Source organism: Fusarium subglutinans (assembly GCF_013396075.1).
Source record: "Fusarium subglutinans strain NRRL 66333 chromosome Unknown NRRL66333_c0000199, whole genome shotgun sequence".
In the NCBI taxonomy this organism is placed as follows: Eukaryota; Fungi; Ascomycota; class Sordariomycetes; order Hypocreales; family Nectriaceae; genus Fusarium; species Fusarium subglutinans.
The window spans coordinates 57333-79102 of record NW_023502262.1 but is presented as its reverse complement, the minus strand read 5'-3'; the positions used below and the strand labels follow the sequence as shown (position 1 = coordinate 79102).

The following is a 21770-nucleotide window of genomic DNA, read 5'->3' as shown; positions in this document are numbered from 1 at the left end:
GCTACGGATGCATGGTCCATGTTGCAGAGATATATAACTGACTGCCAACTCCAAAAGGAACGATTGCGCGAGCAGCCGAGGGACTTACAGACTCTTTAGTGCGAGCTCAACTCAAGACCCGAGACGGGTTCTGATTGACACCTAGAATGGTTGGCGTTCCAGGTCAGGTCGCAGCAAAGGCTGTAACACTTGTAGAAAGCGCCGAGTCAAATGCGGTAAGATCTGTTCCATTACTCCTTACCACGCCGAGTCGCGCCCGATTGGTGATGCTGAGTGATTGGCTGCTCCTAGATGAAACCAAACCAGTCTGTCTGCGCTGCACGAAAGGGGGGTTTGAGTGCTTGGGATTCAATAGAGAGCGAATCTGGCACCATGTGTCGACGGCGCCTTTGCCCCCAGACGAGGCGACCCTTCAGCGAAGTGCCATTAAATCAAGCCACAAAGACACGCCCACAACCATGAGCCGAGTAATCTCTCCGCCTCCCGAAATGAGTTTAATTGCCTTCCAGGGAGACTTCTGTTTCGCTTTCTTGTTCTCTAACTTTGTCTGGCGAAGCTATGGAACACCATGGCTTGACCAGGCCGCGGCTGGGAAGCTTGGCAGTCTCTCCCTGGATGCCACGAAAGCGCTTTCTCGGGCCAACTTTGGGAGATCTAACCACAAGTCAGATATAGAGCTCAAGGGCATTGTGCAATATGGAAAGTGCTTGAGCACATTGGCTGGTGCACTGGGAAGCAGCACTACTCAGAGACGACAAGAGTTGCTGATTCCTATTCTTGTATTACTGATGCATTCTGTCAGCACCGAAGCTCAAGCTTCTAGAGAATGCAATGCTGACTTTGCGCAGGCATCCTACTCTGACCAAACTGGTGCCGTGTCCCATCTCCGAGGGCTCGCCAGACTGCTTCATCTCTGTGGACCGGAGGCTTTTCAGGAGCAGCCTTTTCTCAATGCGTTCGAGGCAACAAGGGCGACTTTGGTAATATCAAACTAGTTCGTTGATTCCAGAGTATGATGTTAACTCAAAATTGCAGCTTGTAGCGAGTCTATATGGCAAACAACGCCTCTTTCTCGAGGATGAACGCTGGAGAATCGTTCCATATGAACGCAACAATGCATCCAAGACGCCGCAGAGCCAGCTCTTGGACATACTAGTCGTCGTGCCAGGTATTTTACAAGACCACTCAGCATTGCGGACTATGGATGAGGATGGAACACACACGAAAGGAGAGCTGTTGGCAAGAGTTGAGACCCAGATGATTGCCCTCTACCGCTGGCGATGGCAATGGCAAGCTCACTCCGGAAACCATATTGAGTCCGATGTCAACAATACGCCCCAACTGAATGGCCGAGCAGCTGATGCTCTGGGTTCTATTGGTTATTCCAGACAATCAGGACGACTGAGGTTCGGCAAGTTCGCACTCGCAACAGACCTCATGCTCTACAATGCTACGCTGATGTGGCTCATCGCGCTTCAATGGAAGATCGGCCCTGTCAGCGCAAGCTCGCGCATTGAGGCGTGTGCTAGTGCTGCCATGCCCGATGAACCAGCCACTAGATATCTATCCTTTCAACCCCTTCGACGACCCGGCGCTTCAATCACAGTGCGAGATCCTGCAATGGAAATCTGCCGAGTATTTGAATGGGTAACTAGTCATCATTCTCGAAGCAAGGAACCCACGTTCCTGTACCTCTTCCCGATAGGGATGGCTATGAGTGCTCTAGAGGCCGAGGCCGAGCCCGAGGCCAAGGCTTGGGTGACGGACCTACTAAATAAGAGCCCAATTACGGCTAACTATGCCAGTGGGCAGAACGCTGCTGGGTTTGGTTTTTATATTACTCCTGAAGCACTCAATCCGGAGGTCGACATGGCAAAGCACCAGCTATTCTCTAGTCGAGATGTACAGCAGCTAGTAGCTTAATTGAGCTAAGAAAGAATTTTCAATAAAGATAGAGACCCAGGGGCCTAAGGTCAAGCTGTTTTCTATGTTCACAACCAGAGGGAGAGATAAATCATTACCTTAAGTTAGTATATAAGAATTCCGAAAGTTGCGGTTGCTGACTCCAAGTCTAATGTCATGATTTGATATTTACGAAATCCAGCGCCAGGCGATGAGGGATGGAACGATGTGGGATGTTGCTTGTGGAGATCCTAGAACTTTTGTCAGCAGATAGCACTAGCACTAGCCTCTACGATTGGACGAGTATATAAACCGAGGTATAACTCATTCAAAATTTCAGAACAGGTTTTAATGTTACTGTTTCCATCTTGCCTCCAAAACCACTCATCATGCCCGTTGTAGCTATTGCAGGAGGCACTGGCAGTGTTGGCCGCTTCATCGTTGAGGAGACCATCGCAGATGGCAATTTTGAGGTCATTATCTTAAGTCGAAAGGTTTATTCGTGACGGTCTGGTGTTGGGACTCCCCAGCTAATCATCTCTACACCCAGGTCAACCATCACTGGAGAAAGAGCTCGGTTCTCGCATCCTCGCTATCGATTACTCCAACCCCGATTCCATTGCGACGTTGCTCGAAGAAAACCACGTCGACGTCGTGATTGCCGCGCTAAGTGGACATACACCTCCCGAGCAAGAGCTTGGTCTCATTCAAGCGGCCGCCAAGTCCAAAGCCACCAAGCGATACATCCCTAGTGTATGGGGTATCAAGTATCGCCCTGAGCAATCTTGATTCTTCAACGCCGCAGCCAAGCTGTCCCTCTTTGATTCACTGGATAATACTGACTTGGAGTGGACTGCGGTTGCGAATGGCTTCTTTCTTGATTACTGGGGTGCCCCGAATCTCAAGACATACTTAGATCCGCTGACTATAGCTCTGGACATTCCGGCAAGAAATTCTGCCATTCCAGGCAATCCAGATCACCCAGCGATCTTCACATACAGCAAGGATGTTGCTAGGTTTACAGCTAAGCTCTTAACACTGGAGAAGTGGGATCCAGTATCGTATATTATCGGTGATAGGCTTACGTGGAAGGAGTTTGTGAAGCTCGCTGAACAGGCTACTGGTAGGAACTGCCCGCTACTCTTATTACAATATCCGGCTGCAAGAACTAATAGCTCTTTGCAGGCGATGAGTTTGAGATCACTTACGATTCAGTCGAACGGCTCAGGTCAGGCAAGGTTACATAGCTTCCTGGTCACATACGCGTGTACCCCTTCTTTCCAAAAGACGCATGGCAAACCATTATGTCCGAACTCGGTGTCTTTTTTGATCAGGGAGGGTTCGACTTTCAGCCAGAAAAGACTCTCAATAGCCTTTTCCCAGAGATCAAGGTCACGACCGCGCGGGACGTTTTGGATATTGCATGTAGGAAATAGTCTTATCGTAAACTATCAGAGCTCTTAACAGGTCCTTGAATTTCTCTCCCTTGAATGATTCTTTGAATAATCGGAAGCCAATTGCGCGCCATCTTCATAAAAAAGAAAGGCCTTTAATTGTTTGTAAACATCGGTTTTTAATGATTCAGTCCAAACAGTTCCTATTGTCGTGAATGTCAGGTTACCGAATTAGGTAAAGTCGAAGTCCCACATCCCACATCGTCCAGTCATAAAAAGCCAACATCCCACATCGCGCGTTTTTGTTTACCAAGAATCGTAAGGCTAGCAAGGATATACTAACCGAAAAGCAAACATCCTTCATCACACATCGCGCATCGGAAGCAATTCTCTTCCATATCGACTTATCATTCAAGAATTCCGATGTCTTCTGACTTATCCCGATTTCACTGTAACTATACGGGATGCGCGCGGTCCTACAAGAAGAAAGAGCATCTCTTACGCCATGAGAGGGATCATTTGAACCTACGCTTATTTGCATGCACATTATGCCCAGCTACTTTTAACTGAAGGTAGCGCATTCTCATCTGACTCAGTCCTTGCTGACACATGCTGAACCTATCAAGCGATCTGCTCAAACGTCATGAGGCAATCAGTCATCAACTCGAAAAGGCTTCTGGACAACAAGTAGGGGGTACAGCATTAACCGAAAACGCAGGATATGAACCACACGAACCTAACCCTGTCTGCGAACTGGGCGGGTCCCCTGTTGGCGCATTGGATAGCTTTCTCAACACGAGACTGTAGGGTTTGAATCTGTCTTCAAATCTAACCATGCAATTACTCCAAGGATCATGTCAGGATGAGCTTGTAGCGTCTTACTTTCTGCACCTTCACCCCCACTGGCCACTATTACACAAATAAACTTTCTTGCAATCAAAGTCTCCTCCGGAACTGACGGCTGCCGTTTTAACCGCTGGATTGTGGGTGCTTGATACTCCAGAGACTAGGGACAAAGCCAGGTTTTATCATGATGCCTTGCTAAAGACGCTTTACGAGCAACTTGTGAGATCAATGATACCGATTACAAATTAATCATCTGATATATATACAGTTCAAACTTCCCGTGCCCACCACAGGCTCACCTGAACCCCGCGCCGAGTTCCTGCCCGCGTTCCAGGTTCTTCTCATTCCCCTGATCATCTGCACCTACCGTGGGGCAGAGACATTTCCATCTGCTTTGTTCAATAGTAAGCAGGTATTGAACTTATTTAGTTCCTTTGACGTCTATGATCAAAAGGCAATAGACAATCGAAACCCAAGTCCGATGATACGCGAATGCTACCAGCGGTAAGCCACGTGCTCCCTTACTCGAACGTGCTGTACTGATATGGTGAGACTGGCCCTTCTGCACTTCAAGGTGCACATCCATCTTAATTCTATCTTAATTAGTCAATTCTCGCAGTTCAAGCCGTTCGACTACTTGACACCAAGCATGCTCAGAGTTCGGATTCCCTCGTCGGGATCTTCTTGGGAGGGTAATGACGGGTCACCTTCCTGTAAGGAACATGGATCTATGACGGTCGCCGATCTGCTCGATCCGTGTACTGAATTCACTCGGATGTCGGATCTTATAGCTTGGGACTTTACTCTAGGGATGGTCATTGGGTGTTACCTAGTGAGACCGGCTGGGGAGACCCATCGTCAATTGATGATACGGTTGGATCCGTTTTGGTTTGTACATCTAACCAGTCTCAAAGACTATGCATAGAAGTAATGCATTTGTCGCTTCATTATCTCCTTGCAGTACAGTAGTGCCCCCCTTCAATTTCAGTCAGTTATGAGTCTTGACCTTGTGTTTGTGAATTCAATTTACCGGCTGACATGTCATCGGTACAGGGTATTGTTATTGCCTGAGAGCTTTTATTCTGTGATCACCTGACAGGGTCAAAAATTGGTCTATGATTAATGTGCTACCAGCAGTAAGTCACGTCGGCCCTTACTGTAAGGTTCTGTTTTAACATAGCAAGACTGGCCATCCTGCAAACCTTACATCACCTTACTAAAGCACATTCAGTATAAACTAAGTTCTCGTATTAATGTCCTTTTGAGTTCAAGATAGAAATATACTTTATAACAAAGACGACATTCCTAAACTAGCTAGATAAACTCGTATTCCAATATAGTGAAAACACCTTTAAAGTTTTATTTAAACTATAGTTATATAAGATGCCGTAGTATCCGCTTCTGGGATATTAGCTTTATCTATCCATAGACTCTTGACCAATTAGAAAGAGACATTATTAGCACATCACAGTATAGTCTATGTCCCTAGAACTGAACTGTAATGTAGATAAAGAGCGGTCAGGGTTAAGGTAAGTAAGTTATGCACTCATCACTCCGTAGATGCCGAGACGTAGACCAATCTGAAGACATCCAAGGGTATGGTTCTTGGAACGAGACCATAGATCTGCACTATAAAACCTCAGGCTAACCATCTGTCTTATGGTTTCTTTATTCGACTTCAATTACATCCTTCTACTGATCTTGGCTCAGCTACGATTCTCTATTCATAAGACAATATGTTGTTCAACGGTGTGTTTGTCGCGCTGTTTGCAGCCTGGACTATCTCTGCAGCTGCAAACCCAGTCGCGGAACCCCAGCCCAACGATGCACGCCTTCCTGATGTACGCCTCTCGCCTCTCGAGGTGCGAGCTTTAAAGGAAGCTCAAAAGTATCCTCCAGGCTACGTTCATAAGAGAGTGACACTCGGAACCGGGAAGAACGCCAAAGAGGTCCCTATCGTTGAAGCCGATCCCGATATGCTTCTCCATGGCGAGAAGGGGATAAAAGCACGTTCCCTAGCACCGCGAGGAAGCTGCCTTAGTTTCCCTGCGTCATCGTCAGGTTGCATGATCGACTACTGCTGGCTAGACAACGACGGGAATACATGGTCGAGATTTATCACCATCAGCGGCAGCAACGGGCGGTCCAATCCGAGGTCTGTGACAAGCAGTGACACGAGCAAACTTTCATTCAATTCTATATTTAACAACGGCTACGGCGGCTGGTTTCCGGAGGGCCATGAATGCTCCAACTCGGACACACAGATTTACACCGATCACAGCCTGTCCGCAGGCATCAAAGGCACAGCCTATATCAATCGTGTCCAGTGTAACAACTGCAACTTCGGATTCCTTCGCTGCCTCTCGGATAGCCTTAGAAACAACTTGATTGCTTATTCTAACGGCGTAAGCTCACAGTCATCTTGTACCTGATGAGAGATCATAGTCAATCCATGGTGATTGGAAGCAACGGCGACAAAATGATGTGGGATAGCACCTATTGACTCATAGCGGGCTTCGCAAGCATCGGCTAGATGTATTTACTTTCTTTGAACCCTTTTTGTTACAGGCCTTTTTAGATAGAGAATTGAGTCTTTCATATTGCTTTCTAGGAACTTGGGTTCATCGTCGTCAATCTATGGACCTTAAAACTAAAAAAGTCCAGGACTTGCGAAAACAGCCATATTCGGCATGAGCTTATCAAAATGCCACATTGTCCCGCAAGACAGATGTGAATGGAGTCTTATGGATTTCTCCTCCCTCAATCTAGCGGTGGGCATTTCGTTATAGTTATCTATAAATAGACTCCACGGAACTTCCCATGCATGGCCCCGGTGGGATTGGCCAGATTTCCATGGCGTCCCCACATACCTGTCAATCTAAACCTAGCGTGCTTGAGTCGTGCCGCTCGTGTTCGGGACCTTGGCCGACTCCGAACTGGAATCTTGGCGATACCTTCGTCATTCTTCTGTTATCAATCTTCAGACTGGACTGTATTCACTACCTACGACCCATCGCCACACCAGACGACAGACTATTCGACACTAAACACGCCACTTTAGTCTCGGACACCAGCTGTCGCCTCTGTGCTTGAGCCACATTCATTCGAGGGACAACCAGGGTTCTCATTCGTCGTAAGATTACTGGAAACGACCAATCCGCCGTCAGTTCTGACAGCTTCTAGCCCGCGGCGACATAAGCGAGCATGCGCTCGCAGCACCACTGCTTCGTCAACGTCCCAATACCCCGCCACATCCCCCACCAAGCTGTCCTCGACTACATACAGACCTACGAGCCTGTGTTACGCCACAATCCCGGCATGAGATCATGGGAAAAATCGGATCTAGACTATGCACTTGTCGCCAATGATCGATTCTTCGATTCATCAGATCCAGGGCAAAGTCTACGCTGTTATCAGGCTTACGAGGTCATGAGGCTTGGACCGGGAGTTCAGAGGGATTTAAAATGGCCGATCGTCTTCCAGAGAGTGCCGAATGGCATTGTATCGAGGGCAGATGCGCCTGCCGGGGTAATTAGCTGGACGCAGTGGTATGTCAGGCCTAGGCCGAGTGAGGCAGCGACGGAATCTGTTAGCACGCCGAGTACAGCTACACCGTCGAGTTCGGGGGATGAGACCTGGGAGGTATACGGAATAGTGACCATCGAGGCGCATAGGATGCTGATGCCATGGGTTGCTATGAAATCGGAGAGCTATCAGGTTGCAATTGGGCAGGGGATGGTTGATGATGCATGTTCAAAGTTTAGTTCTGGAGAGATTTCGTGACCATACGAGATGCATTAACTGAAATAGAACAAGTATCTCAACGTCTTTCTCATAATCCTCCCCGGTTGAACTCTGGTCCCATCCTCTCAGCTGACATACGTTATGACTCAACATCTCTTCGGCAAAGCTCTGCGGCGGGTCGGCTTCTGAGCCAGCTCAATCTCCGCATTTCGTCGACGAACCAAGCCTGGGAGCCGTTGGCCACTGGCGTACACCCACTGAGGAAGCTCTTGTGAGATTACGGTGTTGGGATCCTCCCCGTTATTCAGACGCCCAACAAGCGTGGACGATTCAGCATCGCCGCAGCCCATATTGAATGCCCAACTGATGAGTGCGCCGTACTGGTTCCTGTTGAGCCTTGCTTTGCTGTTCAACATGGCTGTGATACAGACTTCGAACTCCTACAGAAGCGTGCTTGGTCAGTGATAAAGAGCCTCCCTACTAGTGACGGGAACGAACCTTCATGTCATCTGCTAGCAGTTTCTTCCCATTCGCGACAGAAAGTGGAATGGGATACTTGACTTCACTGCACTGAGGCGCGTCACAAAGATGACCATACCCCACCGTCGGATTGCCAGTTGGATCATTGTCTGGTATCATTAGTCTCAGACCAGGGAACAATTATCTCCGAGATTCGACTCACAAACATCGGGCCTGAAGCCCTCGAAGCTGGCGATGATATTGACAGTCGCCGCATTCGACTTGGGTGCTCTACACGAACGGCACTTCGAAGTCACGTACCCACTTGAACCTGTAGCGACATAGTAGTCGGAGACGTAGCATCCAAATGTCGTCTTGTCCCAGAGGGGGTTGCCTTCAATGTTGGTGCCCTCAGTCTGGCAGGTGATAGTCACATCGGTACCCTTGGCGAATTGCCGCTGGACGGCGTGACTTGTTGTTGGACCATTGCGGCATCTAACGCCTTCGTCTGTGATGAGAAACGCAGTGCTAAATGCGACTGCAAGAAGCTGAGCGGCGAGAATGTTGACTCTCATGATGGCTCAATGACTCCTGAATGGAAGTGTCGGACGAAATAGTTGTTGATCTGAGAATACTAGAGTATATGAGTGTCTGTCTTATATTCACAGGCACTGCCAAAGTCGTTAGACAGGGCGCCGAAGGTCGGCCATAGGGTCAGTGGATAGAAGTTCGAATGAGGCCCGAAACTGTGCACCCGGTAGGCCTTAGCCGCTCTTAATCCATAGGGGTAGGCAAGGGGTTTCGGGAAGCACAGTCAGAAGTAAAGATGTTTGTGCTACCCCGAACCTTCATTCCGAAGACCTCCTAGCCGTATTGAGAGCTCGATGCAGATATGTTGAATGCAGTGAGCTTTAGCTTGCTACGTGTAAAGCGGAATATGCAGTCTCTGGGGGTAAGGCCCGAAAAATATTTCCGAAGTCTCTCAAATTATTAGAAGTTTGGGGTTGGACGAGCTTCCTAAATTTGTGCTATGTGACCCGAAGTGTCGAGAATCTCTATCACAAGACCTGGGTTTCGATTCACGTTGTTGCGAAATAAATGGGTGTGAAGCAATGGCTGTTAAATGAATTTCATTTGCTTGGACTGTAAATAATGACTATCTAGCTACAGCAACTGTTCTCTATGATTTCCTTGCCACGTTTAGTAAACATAACGGAAGTTGAGGTTCTTTCTGTCAGTGACATCGGAGATCTCGAGATGTTCCGTATCATCCTGAAGACCAGAGCTCGTCTGCTGGAGCTTATCGCGTCGCTTGTTCTCGGCGATCAGCACGAATCGGAGAACAATCATAGTAATGGTCGAAATGCCGAAGCAGATCGTCGTCGCCAAGAAACCGCTCTAAAGTCATGATGTCAGCTTTGTTCCAGATAGACGCTTCGACCACAGTGACTGGTTGACTTACCGAGTATTCGGGTGCCTCGCGGGCGAAGAAGAGAAAAGGGCCGATGATATTACCAGTGGTATATGCCATAAACATCATCGCGGAGGCAACGCTCTTCTTGGTAAAGCCAGCGACGTTGGAAGCGACCATGGACAGGGAAATAGGGAACCCAGCAGCGAACGCGACAAAGATCCACAGTCCAAAGAGTCGACTTCCTTGGTTGGGACCGTAGCGAACAAGAAGCGAACCAGCCAAACTGTTACGGTTAGATGGTGAAGTCACACGAGGTCGGAGATGCTTACCTGATCAAGCTGAGGCATGCGCCGATAATGGTTCTGTAGCCGCTGAAACGACTGCAAAGGTACGTTGATCCGAGAGCGAAGAAAGCAAGGATGGCACCCATGGGCATGTTGAGGAGATAGACCTGGAAACGGCTGAAGCCGAAGCCGGCCATGACAAGACTACTGAACTGCAAAATGTTAGGTAATTGCTGCAGTTGAGTACGGGAGTCACTTACAGTGGTATGTGCACCATTGGGAATGCTGAAGGCAACTTGGAAGACCATCAAAAGCAGGACATTGGGGTCCTTGATGACCTCGCGGACTTGCTCCCACTTAAAGCTGTTGTTCTTCATGCCCGTTTGGTTACTTCGAATGCGGTCGACGGCATCGATGCGTTGTTGTTGATCGAGGAAACGTGCGTTGTCGGGAGTGTCGGGGAGGAAAATGGCCAGCACAATGGCCCAGACGAGGGTGATGAGACCGAAGATGATAAAGAGCCACTGTATGCAAGAGTTAGCTGTTGTTACCCAGCACAATATGCGGACGATGTGAGACTTACACGCCAAGACTCAAGGGCGCCGCCAATATGAGCAATACCATACGCCAACAGACCACCAAACGAAGTAGCGATGGCATTGCCCAAGAACCAGATACCGTGTCGGAAAGGCTGTTCCTCACGCTTGTACCACATTCCAGTGATGAGGGAGAAACCAGGCGAGATGGAGGCTTCTGCTACACCGAGGAAGAAGCGAGCGACGAGAAGACCAGGAAAGGTTTGGACTGCGGCGTGGCAGCAGAGGATGATGGCCCAGGCGAGGCTGCGAAATGTTAGTGGGAGAATCGTTTAAGGTTGGAGAGTGTTTACCTTGATCCAGCGAGGTACTTGCCGAGGGGCAGACGGACCATTAGCCAGGACGCTGGGTAGCTGAACGAGAGGTAGCCGAAGTAGAAGGCACTGCTACACCAGCTGTATCTTGATCCAACGAGGTCCTGTTCTTGTTAGTGAACGGTAAACACGTCTTGATCGATGTATACTGACCAAGTCATCAATGATGCCCATGATAGAAGCAAAGTTTAGAGATTGCTTGTCAAGGAACTGCAGTGTATATGAGACGAGGAGAAGGGGCATAAGACTTGACACCAACGTTAGCACTCGTTCTTTCTAGTTTGAAAAGACAACTTGCCAAAGATCGATCCTTCTCAAGACCTTTCGTCCTCTGTAGTGGTTATCAACGCCCTCCTCCGCAAACTGCATTGACCCCTGAAGACTCAACGTTTCACCCATCTTCGCAACAGGGTCCTGGGCAGGAATGTTGATCTTGTCTTCTCTATCAGAAGCCATACTGTTGAAGAATATCTTGTAAGTGTTAGAATAAGAGAATGAAGAACAAGTGTTGATGATTGATGATAAAAGGGAGGACTGGAAGCCAGTTAAGTAGATATCCAAGCGAGCATCTAGACCAGTGGCTTTATCTCTTGATCACAAGCAGTATCCACCCCCGCATAAACTCAAGATAAGTCTGGGGATACTATCTCAGCACTGACGTTTTGATCAAGGAGGGAGATACCATTCACGTCTGAAAAATTGAAGTCATTCCACTACCCGTTTGAAAGAGCCGTACTGCTAGTTTCTCCTGCTCGGATATCGTTGTACGCTCATTGGTTGAATCGGCAAAGAAAGGCTTAGGCGTTGCCGATTGGCTGACTCGGCAAAGTGATAGTGTTGTTGCGACGGACCCGACTCTTTGGCAAGCGCCGGAATGCAGGGGATGGTGAAGATTTGGTGGGTGTTATTTAGTACGCTGATAGTTGCCCATCATCGCTCCGTGGCGTAGATAATGACGATGCATTATCTTGAACGTCAGCGACATGCATATGCGGTCTTATCAAATGGGCGGTATTAACGGTGACTCAAAATGGAGATACAATGCGATATCCTTGCTCTCTTGATAACGACGGAATTAGAATTACATAACAGTAAAACTATGGCTTCATTATCTCATTATTCAGGGGATCTAGAGTCTATAACCAATCGGCTCAACATCCCTCTTAAACTCGTCCCTTGCTTGGTCCATCAACTCGGTCTGAAGCAGCATCTCACAAGCCGTAGCAGCCAATCCCTTTGCACAGTCCAAAGCTCTCTCCAACGCTTCTCTTGTTCCGGCAGCTTCTGCAAACTTGGGTGTGTGCGGTTGCACCAAAGGATCTTCTGTTCCAACAGCGAACATGGGATGAATGCCTGGGACGCAGTATGTAACGTTGCCTGGGAATGTTAGTAAAGCTGAGAGTTGAGGAGGGGGCAGTGTACTTGCCCATGTCTGTTGATGCGCCCATCGGTGGTTGGTTTGCGTCGCCGATGTAATCTCGTCCGAATGCTTGCATGTGTTTTGTAAACTCGTTCGACATGGACATGTTCGGTCGAAGCTCCATGTAATCTTGGTCTCTGCGAGTTCGTTCGTTAGTATAGCTTCCATAACCTTCAAGTAGCATTGACTTACGATTCGCAACTGCACTGCACTTCGCAACCTGTAGCGAGCGCCCCAGCTTTGAAACAAGCCTCGACCCTTCCCGTAAGCTCCTTGATCTGATCAGCCCCAGCCGCTCTCAAATAATACTCCAGATTCGTCGAATCAGGAATAATATTCGGCTCAGCACCTCCATTTCTAATCACTCCGTGAATTCTCTCTGTAGGCTGGATCTGCTGCCTTAGGAGGGAAATATTCACGTATGACGAAACAACCGCATCGAGCGCATTCTTTCCATGCCACGGCATATTCCCCGCATGAGCGTTCTGCCCCGTAAAAGCCACTTTTATCTGTCTTCTCGCACTCGACCTCGCTGCTGAAACGCCATCTATATTCTTCTCTCCCTGCGGCGACAGTCTCCCCGTCGGGTGAGCCATCAGACACGCGTCTACGCCCTCGTAGGCACCAGCTTTGATAAGATGCACTTTTCCACCACCGCCTTCTTCAGCTGGTGTTCCGAGGAGGCGAACGCGGCCGGGGATGTTGAGGGAGCGTATTGTCTCGGCGGTGGCGATGAATGCGGCGGTGGAGCTTGTTGCGATGAGGTTGTGGCCGCAGGCATGGCCTAGGCCGGGAAGGGCATCGTACTCGGCGTTGAAGACGATGAGTTTGCCGCCTTGGCCGGATTCGACTTCGAAGGAGGTTTGGATGCCGTAGGCGGAGCGCTTCACGGTGTAGCCAAGACGGTGCATGAGATCGCAGATGTTGTCGTGGGCTTTGAACTCTTTGTAATTGAGCTCTGGGTTCTCATGGATCTAGAGATATTAGCGAAGCTCCTCCAAAGCTGTCAGCGTGGTGCGGTGTACCTTTTTGCAAATTTCTGCCAAGTCTTGCTCATGATGAGCGACGGAATTGGAGATCGTTTCGTAAAGCTGCTCGTTGGAAGACATCTTTCTCTGTTCGTAAGCGCAATAAAGTTACCCCAGGAAATAAACTACCCCGGGCATGGCCAGGTTATAAGAAAGAAGCTGCGGTTCTAGCTCCTGTGGGTCATGACACAATCCGAGCTGAATTTCATGACGCCCGTTCGTTGCATGAATCAGGAAACTCCGCGAGACAAAAAGTGTCCCGATATGGCTATTTTCGGCTAGTTTTTGGGTAGCTCACAGGGGAGTTTCAGGGGGTCTGTGTGGCAGTTTTCCGACGGGTAACGTAGACCGACGGCCACTAAATTAGCCGAGGGATCCAATGAGAAGTTGAGGATGTGTTATCGCAGGAGGACAAGATTTTCTCGGGAGGGATCAATAGGTTGGTAATGTCCCTGATGATGCCGATTTCTGTTGGTAGAGGAGATAACGAGGTTGCTTGAGGTGATGGACCTAGTCTTGGATACTTAGGGTAACTCGGATATACGGTTATAGAGCTGATATGATAGAGTGAACAATGCAACAGGAGCTGCAAAGACTTGGAAATAATAATCAAGACTAGCTATTTCCGTACTAACACAAACTCAATTCATCGGTATCCCCTCCCGACATCCCTCGCTCATCCTTGGAAACGTCCCCTCATGCAGTCATTATCACAAATTTCTCCCCAATCCCAGACCCAGCCCCAAATACCCCCGCAGCCTAGACTTTAACGCTCTGACAAAGAAGAAAAAAGCTGATTCAGTTGCATGTTGCATCACAATTACACAACACACGATCCCATGTTATCTTCCCGGCGCGTCTGTATTCCCGAGTCATATCTCCGCCCGCCATGCCCTCCCCAATCGCAGATCGCCGAAGAGCGCGTTCCAAAAACGGTACGCCCGGAACACCACATCCTTTCCGATATCGCTGCTAACAAAAATATTCATCAAGGCTGTTTGACATGTCGAATTCGAAAAGTCAAGTGTGACGAGCAAAGACCTGTTTGCAAACGCTGTGAGAACAGCCCTAATAAGTGTGAATGGCTCGAACCAGGCCAGGCACTTAGTGCAAGGGGGAAGAGGGTCGAGAGTCCTGCGTATGGGAGTCCGCGGTTGCTGGCGTCGAGTGAATCGCCAGCAAGTTTTGACTCTGGAAGTCCTGTTTCGCCGGCGAGCGGTCATGACTTTCACTTTCCACGGTCGCATTTGTCAGCGGCGCATATACCGCTTGCGAATTCACTCCAGCTGAGTGAACAGGACAGAGCGGCTTTTGCATACATCCCTTATTCGACTATGGTGGTGAGTTATGGAAAGCTCTGGCAATGGAGTAACTTTTCGTATATCTATACCAATATCGCGAATGTGTATCCCGGCGTGATGAGGAGTTTCATCGCAGTCGCGAACATGGAGCTACGAGCGAAGGAACTTCTTATTGCGCAGGAAGTAGTCGATGCTAGTGGCTCGCTGGAGAGGGCGAGTCGCCTTGCAGCTGCGGCGGCGGTGCATTATACACAAGCGCTAAAAGATCTGTCATCGTTGTTGGATCGTATTTGTCAGACGCCAGACCAGGACTGTGATATCGATGCGTTGTTTACGATGTGGTTCCTGATTTTGAGATATGAGGCTTGTGATTCGGAGACTACGGGGGCGTCGTTGCTGCATCTCGATGGAATACGACTGTTCCTGAGGCCGTATTTGCGAGATGATGGACAGGCGACTGGGAGGAAGTTACCGTGCGTTGCGCAGGCGATGCTACTGTATACATTGTAAGTTCACTGGCTATAAGAAGAATGTTACTTGCTGACAGATATAGATACCTCGATGCGGACTCAGCAACAGGCAACATGAACAGTGGACAGTTCTGTCTTGACTTTCTGTCACGCGACGCTCATGACTACATCTCACATGAACACCTTTTCCTTAGCGTTCGATCTGCTCTTCCCAAGATGTGGGGTGAACAATATCCTATATCAGAACTCCTCGACGATATGGAGAATTATCGCCCTCTCCGCTTGTATCACCTTTGTCAAGGATCTAAACTTGAGCTTCTCAGACTAGCACGGTCAACAACTCACGGTGGATACGACGATCTGAAGAAACTCTGGCGACATGTCGAAAACTTTGGTGACGTATGACAGCTTTCTACAAAACAAAAAAGGAAAATCTTGCTGACGGCTACAGGAATTTGCCGACATCCTCCTGCTAGCAAAGAAAACACCCTCCTCAGGCGGAAAACGCCTCATGTGGACAGTCTACGCCGCAGCCCTCGACTTCCACGCCCTACAGATCCTCTGCTCCAGCCTCGACACCTACAACGAAACACCTTTCAAACCTGAGCCCTCCCTATCTTACATCTTCAGCGTCGCCACAAAGGCCCTCGAAGAAGACCCCCGCCAAGTCTACCGTTTCATGTGGTCTCTCTCTGTAGCACTCAGCAAGACGAATCAGACTTGGCTATCTATGCAGCTTGCAAAAGCGAGGGTTCTACTGCCACGGTTTGGAGTTCCGGGGTTAATACTGGAGCAGTGTGGGGGGTTGAGTGTTAGTAACGAGGGAGCACAGTAACCTCGTTTATCATTGTATTGATATTGTAATTAAAAGTTTATAGATTATGCTTCTAAACTTCTATGCTGAATGACTCCTCTAAAGGGAGGGTGCGGCTACTGGAGCCGACAAAAATGGTGTAATTGCCTGACTGAAGAGTCCAATCTTGCTTGACGACGTCCCAGACACTTAGGTCACGTCTTGTGAGCTCAAATGGAACATCGACAGATTCACCCCTGCTAATCTTGACTTTCTCAAAACCTCGGAGTTGTTTGGGTGGACTATTCGGAATAGCAACGTATAGCTGAGCAACTTCCTCACCATCTCGCTTTCCGATATTGGAGACAGTGGCTTGAACAGTAGCAAAAGTACTCCAGAGATCATCATCAGCAGCTGAAGCACTTGTCTCAGCAACCTTGACCACTAAGTCAGAGTACTCGAACTCGGTGTAGCTAAGTCCATACCCGAACTCAAACCTCGGCGTGACATCCCGATCGTCGAACGAGCGGTAGTCAAGATACACGCCTTCAGTAAAGTCGCACTGCGGATCCTTGCTGCCCTCCTCCAGTCCACAGGGCTTGTAAGGCGTATAATCACTCTCGTTCTTGGCCAGGGTGTAGGGCAGTTTCCCTGAGAAATCAGCCTCACCATAAAGAAGCTTCACGAGCGCCTCGCCACTATCTTGGCCGGGCAGATGTGCGATGATTGTTGCTGTGATGTTAGGATGTTCGATCCATTGATCAACAAGACGAATGCCTGCTGCGTGGATTGTAACAATCGTATTGGCGCATTGCGATGCAACATTGAGGACTAGAGCGTCGCTGAAATCGTCGTAAAGACCATCGCGGTCCCAGCCCTCTGTAGCCATGGCGTTGATGAAGACGAGGCAGACATCGGTTGCACCGTTCACGTCGGGGTTGGAGGATGAAAGGTCCCAGTTCACCCAGCTTCCATCCTTTGCGGCTCTCTGTTGAATCGCGCTGAGTGGCTACATCTTATTAGTAGACTTCTCGGGAGAAAGAGAGAAGACTTACATCGCTGATATAAGGCGGCGAGTTAGCAGCTGCCCTGCCCCCGGAAACTATCGTTCCTCCCTTGGCAGCTTGGTCAAAGTGCTCTTCAGTCCCAAGAACAGCCTGTCCCATCTCTGGCGATGACGTGTAGCCCAACTGGAATAGATTGTCCGTATTCTTCGTCTTGGCGACGGTGGCATCATACCCAAAGACAGAGATCATCTTGGGCTTTTGAGCAAAGGGAAGAGTGTTGTTCTCGTTCTTGACCAGTACATGGCCTGCGATAGCGCCCTCGAGCAGGGTTGGCCGCGACTCGGGGATACGAGCTTCGACTTGCTCGTGGGGAAGAGAGAGGTTCTTCATTCCGATACCTGGGGTTGGAAAGTCGATGTCTTGGCCGACGAGGTACCAAGCGGCCAGGATTCTGCCACAGTTAGTAAACGCTCACTCGGTGCTTAGAAGAATATACCTTGTGGCCATATCCGTAACTCTCTCCTCCTTAACTGTCCCATTCTCCACAGCCATCGTCAAATTCTCCCCCCAGAATCCCCCCATCGGCATAACCATATCAAGGCCCGCATTCGCACTCTCAAGATTATGCTGCGCATTCCAATCCAGCAATACAAACCCCTCAAACTCAAGCTCAGTCTTGAGAAGTCCGTTCATGAGCTTGCTGTTCTCGCAGGCATACGTTCCGTTGACGCGGTTGTATGAACACATCACCGATGCGACGCCTGCTCTTACCGACTCCACAAAGGGCCAGAGATAATACTCGTGAAGAGTCTTGTCGTCGACGTTGGAGGATACTGCTTCGATGCCGAAGTAAGGGCGACGGTAGGTTTCTTGCTCGTTCGCGATGAAGTGCTGTTGGTGTTAGTGGTGGTGGTGGATGGATCTGAAGGGGATACTGACTTTGACGTTGGCGATGACTCCGGCGTCTTGATGCCCGATGATGGACTCTGCGCTGAGTTGGCCAGTAAGGTAGGGATCCACGGAGAATCCCTCCCAGTTTCGTCCCCCAAGCGGTGTTCTTCCCAAAGGCCCAACATTTGGACCAAGAAGGACGTTGACTGACTATGATCAGTACGAGAAGTCAACCTCAGATGCTGATACTCACCTCCCTTGGCCTTGAATTCCTTCCCCATGTAATACCCCCGCTGATACGTCAAATTCTTGTCCCAACTCGCACCGACATGCAAAGCAGAAGGATACGAGTTCACAAAATCCGTCGCTCTCACTCCGTTACCAGCATCATGCAGACACAAGCCAGGCCATCCAAGGCGCGGAATCGTACCCGTGTTACCAGCGCAAACATTATCCGCCGCGAAACCACGCGTAACATTGACCTTCTCCTCGAGCGTCAATCGATCCACAAATTGCTGCGCTTTTGCGTACGCATCTTTCCAAATTCCTTTGCCGGTTCCTTGCGCTGTCAAAGGTTAGGTTAGCGCCATCAGGGGTCAAAGTTAGTTACTAGGCGGATCTTACGCGATGGATACTCTTGAGTCGGGATTTCAGCGGGAAGAGAGAATGACGACGTGACTTGCAGCGCAAGACACAAGAGTTTGGTCGACCACATCATGTCAGGAACTACCTCGCAGATCCTCATCTTGAAAAGAAGCGGAGGTGTTGTTGCTTGTATTTATCAGTTCATCGCGTTACCTGAGCTTTGTTGCATGAACAACGAATAAGCCGGTGATTAACCGGTATCCCCCGTACAATACGTCATTGGACGAGGGTCGCGGAAACTCCGTCGTTCACCGCCTAGAGGTGGAGCCAATCGGAGGGTAAGCCGGTGGTACAGGGTATGTTGCGATGGATTTTTGAGTTGCGATCCGGGGCCCCGGAGGGTGATAGTCCCCCGCGAACGTGGAGTATTTTAATTATCATGCTGTTGATTGAAGATCGTTAGATAATCAGATGAGACTTTCCTTGACTTCTTTTTCCTATATTTATGATTTTAACCGGATGTAACGTTGCCCTAGGTAGTTGGTTTACTTGGTTGAGCTAGCCTCGCCTTATTCGAGTCGACGTTGAAAAAATATCCATTTGATTTGCTGATAAGGATTTATCGATGAGTCAACTTATCGAAACAATTAAGCTAATGTAGGTCAGCATGATATGTGATAATGAAGTCAGGTTAAATTAGCGACGACACGAGAGACAATTGCTATATGGAGTCAGCCAGCCTAAGCGTCAACACCACTTCCAGGTGCTTACCCTCGTGACTGACACTTGTAAATTGACGTGGCAGGTTGAGAACAATGGTAGATGCACTTTGCTGCACCTCGATGTCCGAACTCTCCTGTCTCGAAAGTCCGAATTCTTCCACGCGGTAGACCCAATATCCCCAACATTTCCAGCCGCTGTTGGCAATTGATGTCAGCCTAAACACTCGCTTCGTGGGGGTTCCAGTCACACAAGGACAGACAGCTCGGGCTTTTCTTCGCTCTGCAAAGTGCAAGGTGCGCGATAACCGCTCGCAACCGACGTGCCCCTTTCCATCCTCAAAACGAGGCTGCAGACGTCTCGTCTAGTTTTGGCAATGAGCGCGAAGCGAATGGCACGTACGCGTAGTTGGCTGAGTGTATTGCTTGTTATTCGCCCAGAAGAGTCTGCTGACGAACGCCCTCGATTTTGAGGCCCCCAAAAATGCAGCTCATTGATGTAGGCTCTGTGTACACAATTGTGTGGACCAATTAGGTCAGTTCAAATCGAGATTAGTCTGAGGCTCTTTGAAGTACCTTCGAACTGTGTACAGTCCTTATAAATTCGAGCATCTGTCGCCCATATTTTCCTAGCGTCTATCAAGCCCTATGTAATCCGCCATGGCTACTGCAGGCCCATCAGAATACCGCTCGGTCACAGACCAAACCCGGCTGGCACAAAACTCTCACTCCGCAGATTCTGCTAGTCAGCCATCACCACTTCAGATGTCACTGAGGAGGCCTTCCACATGCCAATCTCCGACCGCGATACCGAAACCGTCATTGGAAAACCCATCAAGCCGTCGAAGTTACTCACGCACATCATCGGTGTCTTCATTAAAGTCATCATCTGGCCCATCAGGGCCATGCTCACCTGATAGTAGCCCTGTGAGCTCTGTCCGGGAAGTTAGCATCACAGATGCAGAAGCCAAAGAACCAGAGCCAGACTTACCAAAGGCACCGGAACATTTCACCAGAGCTTTCAGTATCCCCAAAACATTATTTGATATTTATGAGACCTCTCGAGAATGGCACTTCGGCTTCACACCTATGCAGAACGTGCACGCCCTAAAGATGGAGCTCAATGAAGCGAACCTCAAGCGTGAAAAGGCTGAAAAACAGGTGAGAGATCTCACTCAACGTCTAAGTTCAGTCGCGGAACCAGGACCGAAGATTCAGTCCACAGAGAGTGAACGAAAATGTTCAGAAGGAGCAAATGTCACACCTTCGAAACTTCGCAAAGAGCGAGACGCGAGACTAATAGAGTTGATTGAGAAGAAGGGCAAAATACCGCTTAAAAAGAGGTTCGAGGAACTAGTGGGTTGGTGTCAGAAGATTGAGGCTGACATTGACGCTGCTCAAGACCGCAACATGTTACTTTTTGATGAGCTTGGAGAAGCAAGCAAAGACATCACAAGACTTAAAAATGAGAAATTGTCGCTTGAAACCAACAAAGAAAAACTTGAAAAGCAACTCGAACAGAGCCGCAAGCAGACTACGGTGGCTAATGATGATCAAACATCTGCGGTCCCGATTGCCAAGCCCCCACAGTCTCTAGCTCCCCAAAATGATCAAGAGAACCGGCTTGGTGAGTTACAGCGAGAAAATGAGCGGCTTCGGCTGGAAAACGACGTGATGAGAAACGGTCTCGAGCAACCTCAAAGCCAAGATAGCCCTCCAGAGGAACCAGAGACTCAACTCAATGACGTAACTCCAGAAGTCGCGCAAGCCTGGAGTGCAGACCCTGGGGTCGAGGTTCAAGGCGCTGATGCCAACATAGGAGGTATTACGGCCGGACAAGACTCCGTGGGACCGCAAGATATCGAGGTCACAGTGATCCCAGTCACACCTCCAGCAGCATCAGAAGCACGAGAAATTTTGCGTTTCAATCTACAGCGTTTTTTTAGCAGTGTTAATCGAGACTCAATATCGAGTAGTGATGATGATGCTAGACGCCGACGAGATATTCGACGACACGAGCGGCAAAGACGACGAGAGCAGAGGAGATTAGAACGAGAAGAAGAAGCTCGGCAACAACAAAGGGAAAGGACAGAAAGAAAAAAGGACGCCCAGAGACCTCTCAAACACCACGGTCAGTCTTCCAAGGTATATAAAAAGAAAAAGAAAATTCTGTCGCCACTCGGATGGGTAAGATATCGTCGAACATTGATGGATTTCCTTTCATTTAGCTATATGTTTTCCTCGCCGCTCAAGCTATCATGACAGATCAAAGTTAAGTTTCTTATATTTTGTTTAATACTTTTTTCAATATTATTATATGTAATCATTTTCTGCAGGACCTACTCTGTCTATGAGCCAACCTTGAAGTCAATCCTTTCCGTGCCTAGATTGAGATCGTTTTCCCCTACCGATAAGATTTCATATCCTTTCACAGGTTGATACTTAATGAGAAATAGGCTTCAATTTTCAGTACAAAAATTCCAAGTGACCGGGTGCACCGATTATAGTTACGTTGTTTGTTAAAATGTGACGTCGGCATGGAGTCGGCCTCCGCGGAGGTTAGCGGGAACATCCTGAACTCTACAGCGCAACGTTCCATGCAG

The 21770-nt window shown here is 48.9% G+C and overlaps 8 protein-coding genes across 8 annotated transcripts; 5 read left to right on the top strand and 3 right to left on the bottom strand.

Annotated features, from left to right (window-relative positions):
• Positions 1-458: 458 nt before the first annotated feature.
• Positions 459-1923, top strand: FSUBG_11013 (transcriptional regulatory moc3; the record flags this gene model as incomplete). Its single annotated transcript, XM_036675651.1, has 2 exons — positions 459-980; positions 1036-1923. 2 exons carry the CDS (start codon positions 459-461, stop codon positions 1921-1923), a joined length of 1410 nt encoding a protein of 469 aa, XP_036533528.1.
• Positions 1924-2291: 368 nt separating this feature from the next.
• FSUBG_11012 (isoflavone reductase like P3) lies at positions 2292-3149 on the top strand (the record flags this gene model as incomplete). The annotated part of the gene is made up of 4 exons (XM_036675650.1): positions 2292-2388; positions 2453-2662; positions 2708-3025; positions 3088-3149. The coding sequence occupies 4 exons, from the start codon at positions 2292-2294 to the stop codon at positions 3147-3149; spliced, it is 687 nt and encodes a 228-aa protein (XP_036533527.1).
• A 2729-nt stretch (positions 3150-5878) lies between these two features.
• On the top strand, positions 5879-6574 carry FSUBG_11011 (secreted in xylem 2; the record flags this gene model as incomplete). The annotated part of the gene is made up of 1 exon (XM_036675649.1): positions 5879-6574. The coding sequence occupies one exon, from the start codon at positions 5879-5881 to the stop codon at positions 6572-6574; it is 696 nt and encodes a 231-aa protein (XP_036533526.1).
• Positions 6575-8032: 1458 nt separating this feature from the next.
• On the bottom strand, positions 8033-8920 carry FSUBG_11010 (Lysozyme; the record flags this gene model as incomplete). The annotated part of the gene is made up of 3 exons (XM_036675648.1): positions 8033-8326; positions 8385-8515; positions 8569-8920. The coding sequence occupies 3 exons, from the start codon at positions 8918-8920 to the stop codon at positions 8033-8035; spliced, it is 777 nt and encodes a 258-aa protein (XP_036533525.1).
• A 625-nt stretch (positions 8921-9545) lies between these two features.
• On the bottom strand, positions 9546-13482 carry FSUBG_11009 (allantoate permease; the record flags this gene model as incomplete). Its single annotated transcript, XM_036675646.1, has 13 exons — positions 9546-9743; positions 9808-10042; positions 10089-10255; positions 10304-10567; positions 10627-10885; positions 10933-11057; positions 11107-11229; positions 11275-11424; positions 11613-11644; positions 12097-12276; positions 12326-12510; positions 12566-13347; positions 13399-13482. The coding sequence occupies 13 exons, from the start codon at positions 13480-13482 to the stop codon at positions 9546-9548; spliced, it is 2784 nt and encodes a 927-aa protein (XP_036533524.1).
• An 808-nt stretch (positions 13483-14290) lies between these two features.
• On the top strand, positions 14291-16007 carry FSUBG_11008 (transcriptional regulatory; the record flags this gene model as incomplete). The annotated part of the gene is made up of 4 exons (XM_036675645.1): positions 14291-14336; positions 14395-15208; positions 15256-15571; positions 15624-16007. The coding sequence occupies 4 exons, from the start codon at positions 14291-14293 to the stop codon at positions 16005-16007; spliced, it is 1560 nt and encodes a 519-aa protein (XP_036533523.1).
• Positions 16008-16059: 52 nt separating this feature from the next.
• Positions 16060-18578, bottom strand: FSUBG_11007 (beta-glucosidase; the record flags this gene model as incomplete). Its single annotated transcript, XM_036675644.1, has 6 exons — positions 16060-16974; positions 17021-17423; positions 17469-17863; positions 17912-18069; positions 18117-18428; positions 18488-18578. 6 exons carry the CDS (start codon positions 18576-18578, stop codon positions 16060-16062), a joined length of 2274 nt encoding a protein of 757 aa, XP_036533522.1.
• Positions 18579-19827: 1249 nt separating this feature from the next.
• Positions 19828-21217, top strand: FSUBG_11006 (uncharacterized protein; the record flags this gene model as incomplete). The annotated part of the gene is made up of 2 exons (XM_036675643.1): positions 19828-21088; positions 21159-21217. The coding sequence occupies 2 exons, from the start codon at positions 19828-19830 to the stop codon at positions 21215-21217; spliced, it is 1320 nt and encodes a 439-aa protein (XP_036533521.1).
• Between the last annotated feature and the right edge of the window lie 553 nt (positions 21218-21770).